This window comes from Chinchilla lanigera, unplaced genomic scaffold (assembly GCF_000276665.1).
Source record: "Chinchilla lanigera isolate Chin_1 unplaced genomic scaffold, ChiLan1.0 scaffold00039, whole genome shotgun sequence".
In the NCBI taxonomy this organism is placed as follows: domain Eukaryota; kingdom Metazoa; phylum Chordata; class Mammalia; order Rodentia; family Chinchillidae; genus Chinchilla; species Chinchilla lanigera.
Window position 1 is genome coordinate 3,455,961 of NW_004955440.1, and position 4,389 is coordinate 3,460,349.

General features: G+C 54.4%; 1 protein-coding gene across 1 annotated transcript; it reads right to left on the reverse strand.

Annotated features, from left to right (window-relative positions):
• Positions 1 to 204: 204 nt before the first annotated feature.
• Cxcr4 (chemokine (C-X-C motif) receptor 4) lies at positions 205 to 4,064 on the reverse strand. The gene is made up of 2 exons (XM_005390768.2): positions 3,947 to 4,064; positions 205 to 1,790 (listed from the first exon to the last, which is right to left on the reverse strand). The coding sequence occupies exons 1-2, from the start codon at positions 3,959 to 3,961 to the stop codon at positions 747 to 749; spliced, it is 1,059 nt and encodes a 352-aa protein (XP_005390825.1). The 5' UTR covers positions 3,962 to 4,064; the 3' UTR covers positions 205 to 746.
• Between the last annotated feature and the right edge of the window lie 325 nt (positions 4,065 to 4,389).

The following is a 4,389-nucleotide window of genomic DNA, read 5'->3' on the forward strand; positions in this document are numbered from 1 at the left end:
CATGCCTTTGACCAAGTTTCTTAGGCTTTCTGTACCTCACCTTCCGCTTCTATAACATATTAAGTAGTAACAGTTGTGATACACTTTAAGTAAATTATTACAACAAAAATACCCAGGACAGCACCCGGCATATCATAAACATGTCTATTATTTGTGCTCTGCCGGCCAAACTGATGTCAACGGAAATCAGAACATAACACTACAAAAAGTTTATGCAATACTTTTATTAACAACTTAATACAAGACTGTACATTGTAGGTGCTGAAGTCAATTTACTCCTGAAAACTGGCAACACAGCATTTCTCTCCCACTTCAGGCTTTGGTTATAAGTGCCATCTTCTATAGCAAAATCACATACATAGTGTAACCAAACAACATGACAGGAAAAAAAAAGATGTTCCACTGGAATGGAGAGATTATTTATGCACAAACAGCTGAGGATCACTTCTAGCTTTACGTGAGTCACTTCATACTCTGGAATGTTCAGTTCCCCTGCCTACATTCCTACAACCAGACACACACAGCAACTAAAAACTTGGCCACAGGTCCTGCCTAGACGCTCATTAACATAAAACAAAAACATTTATATAAATAAGTCAATTAAACCTCACAAAAACTAAAACACAAGACAAAATCCAACACTCAATGAAAACTGTACAGTATGGTCAGTCTTTTGCGTCTGAAAAAATGTGTCACTTTAAAAAAAAAAGTTCTTTATTGTATAAAAAAAGTCTCCGACATCAGCGTTAGCTAGAATGAAAACTTGAGGACTCCGACTCCGTCGAAACAGAAGAATGTCCACCCCGCTTTCCTTTAGACAGGATCTTGAGGCTGGACCCTCTGCTCACAGAGGTGAGCGCATGCTGGGCCGAGGTTTTAAACTTGGCTCCAAGGAAGGCGTAGAGGATGGGGTTCAGGCAACAGTGGAAGAAGGCAAGGGCCTCGGTGATGGAAATCCACTTGTGCACGGTGTTCTCAAACTCACACCCTTGCTTGATGATTTCCAGCAGAATGAAGGAGTCGATGCTGATCCCAATGTAGTAGGGCAGCCAGCAGGCAAAGAAAGCCAGGATGAGGATGACTGTAGTCTTTAGCGCCTTGCGCTTCTGGTGGCCCTTGGAGTGTGACAGCTTGGAGATGATAATGCAATAGCAGGACAGGATGACGATACCTGGCAGGATAAGGCCAACCATGATGTGCTGAAACTGGAACACAACCAACCACAAGTCATTGGGGTAGAAGCGGTCGCAGATATACTTCCCCTCGCCCTCGCTGACATCGGCAAAGATGAAGTCGGGGATGGTCAGCAGGAGAGCGGGGATCCAGACGCCAATATAGACCGCCTTTTCAGCCAACAGCTTCCTGGGCTTCTGGCTGTTGGTGGCGTGGACAATGGCCAGGTAGCGGTCCAGACTGATGAAGGCCAGGATGAGCACACTGCTGTAGAGGTTGACAGTGTAGATGACGTGGACTGCCTTGCAGAGAAACTTCCCGAAGTACCAGTTCGCCACGGCGTCAACCGCCCAGAAGGGAAGCGTGATGACAAAGAGGAGGTCAGCCACCGACAAGTGCAGCCTGTACTTGTCCGTCATGCTCCTCAGTTTCTTCTGGTACCCCATGACCAGTATCACCAGCACGTTGCCCACGATGCCCGTCAAGAAGATGATGGAATAGATGGTGGGCAGGAAGATGCGGTTGAAATGGGCGTTTTCATCCCTGAAGCAGGGCTCTTTTGCGGAGTCGTAGTCCCCTGAGCCCAGTTCTTCAGAGTAGTTGTCTGAAGTGTATATCTGCAAAGGAGGCAAGGGAAAGCACGTTCATTTCCACGGTCAGCAGGTAAGCGCAAGGCCCTAAAGACTACAGTCATCCTCATCCTGGCTTTCTTTGCCTGCTGGCTGCCCTACCACACTGGGATCAGCACCGACTCCTTCATTCTCCTGGAAATCACCAAGTTTCAGAAAACGCGATGCTGGGACTTAAAAACAATTTCTTGTGTTTGAACCCAACGCAAGCCAGCCTTCCTCAAGAAATTCTAAAGTACCGGGTTAGGGCCCAAGAGAGGAGACAGTTCTACAACCATTCTCCCCACCTTCCTCCCACAGTCACTCCATGACATCCCTCTTTAGTGGAACCAATTAGGAGAGTCTTTGTTTAGAACAAAAGGGCGCTGAGATCCTGAGGGTTTCAAAGTCACGTCTTGGCTAACTCTTCCGCCCCGCCCACTGGAAAGAAAAAAACCACACACACAAAGAGGCCACCCCCAGGTGGCACCGGTGGGGGCCCTGCAGGGTAGAATCTAGCGTTGCTGCGAGGAGGGGCTGGGATTAATTTTTTGTATGAAGATTAGCCAAAGAAGGGAAGAGGGGAGGGTGTACCATGGCCTCTGTGTGTGTGTGTGTGTGTGTGTGTGTGTGTGTGTGTGTGTGTCCCTAACTCTTATCCTCCTAAGGCGCAAAACATTGCTTTTTCCCACGCCTGTCTAAATGTAAACCATTCTGCACTTTAAGCAACACGTAGTGGGAAAGGAGACCGAGACCTGAAGAAAACTTGGGGTATCGGGAGGTTGTGTCAGAAATGAGCAAACGGGCACCTGCTACCCCAAGTGGGCGTGGGTCTCTTGTCATCCCCATGTTTTGCACTTAGTGCGTTTGGGTCGTTAGGGCTCGCGGCATTTTCCTGGGTGGGGAAGATCACGGGGTCTGCATCTTTGGTCCTCGCCTTGCCCAAGTTTCATTTCCTCACTCCCGGGTCGCTTCCCACCCTGCCACGATCTGGCTAATGGGGTCGGAGGTGAGCATCTGGCAGCCTCCGGATCGTGGGCAAGCCGGGACCGGGTCGTCCAGCTCCTCGCCGTCGCTGCCCACCACACCCACGTCCACCGCCTGCGGGCAGCTGCTCCAGGGGCTCGGCCCCCGGGCTGCGTGCCAACAGGGCTGGTCCCGCTGGGTGCTAGAGAGAGATTGGGCGGCTCCGCCGCGAGCGTCTTTGAATTGCGCGCCGCGGGAGGAAACGAAAAGCCTCCCCAGCGAGGGGGTTTCAAAAGGCTTCAGGAAACCACCGACGGTTACACGCCGCAAATGGTCTCAGAGAGAGCCAAACCGTCTCTCCACTTGCACCTGCTCGTCTTCGCCGCGGCGACCCAGCAGCCCAGGTGCCACACCAACAACCCGGACCTCCCGGGGCCCCGCCGCGCACACCTCCCGGCCAGCAGCTGCACGGCCCCTGTTTATACTCCTCCGAGCCCTGCCTGCCCTAAACTCCCAGACCTCGGGGTCCACTGCTGCCGCGGGGGAAACGGCGCGCCGCGGACGCAGGCAAAGTCTTCCTCTCACTCCCAGGCGCGCGACCTGCGCCCGGCCACCTCCCAGCAGCCGCGCCTCTGCAGACCCCTCCAGGCCTTTCCCGCCCTCTGCCCGCCGTGCGGGAGATTGGCACACCTCCGCCCGCCGCACTGAGTTCAGCAAAAGTGCGCTCCAAGGCGAGAACAGAAAGGCGCCTTCGCTAGTTCACCTGGGGCGCAGTCTCATTCTGGGAACTTAACCCAGGTGCACGACCCCCGCCTTGAAATTCAGACAATGTAACTCACTCCAAGAAACCCCACCTGGCCCAAAGAGGCGCCCGGGGTCGGAGCCCTGGAGCGCAGAGCGCGCCCTCTCCGCACTCGTGCACGGAAGGTTGTTTGCAAACAGCGCGCCAGCCGCGCGCCCCGCATCACGGGGAGACAGGCACCCCCCAGAACCCTCGTGCCAAGCTTTCCGACTCACAGAGAAAAACGTTCCACTCACACGCCCTATATAACCACGATCCCGAAAATTTCTTTCCGTGTCCCTTCTTCGGGACACGGGACCGCCAATGTTTTGGTCGCTTCTGCCCGCTCGCAGAGGGGCTGGGCTCTAAGTTTAAGCGTTTGCGCGATCAGGACAAAGCAGGTTGAAACTGGACTTACGCTGATTCCTTCCATGGTAACAGTTCCCCCTCCAGCCGAAGTGGCTACTCAAGCACGCAAGCCGCCGAGGTCACTTTGCTACCTGCTGCTGCAGACAACAAATTGAAGTTTCTGGCCAAAGCAGGACTTTTATAAAAACACGCTCGCAGAGCAGCGCATGCGCAGCCCGGGCCGGGTGGGAGGGGAAGGCGGGGTGCGGGAGCAGGGTAGGGAGGGGTGGGAGCGGGGTGGGCAGGGCAGGGAGGACGGCTCGGGGCGGAGCGGAGCGGAGAGGTGAGCGGCGTGGGGCGCCTCCGAGAAGCTGCTCACCCTCTTGGTCACGTCGTGGCTCCCTAGTCGAGTAGGACGTCCCGGTCCAGAACTTGAGGAAAGCGGGGCACGCTTGCGGGGTGGCGGGAAGCGAGAGCTTCTCTGCGCGGCGCATTCATCCTTGCCCCCGTGGA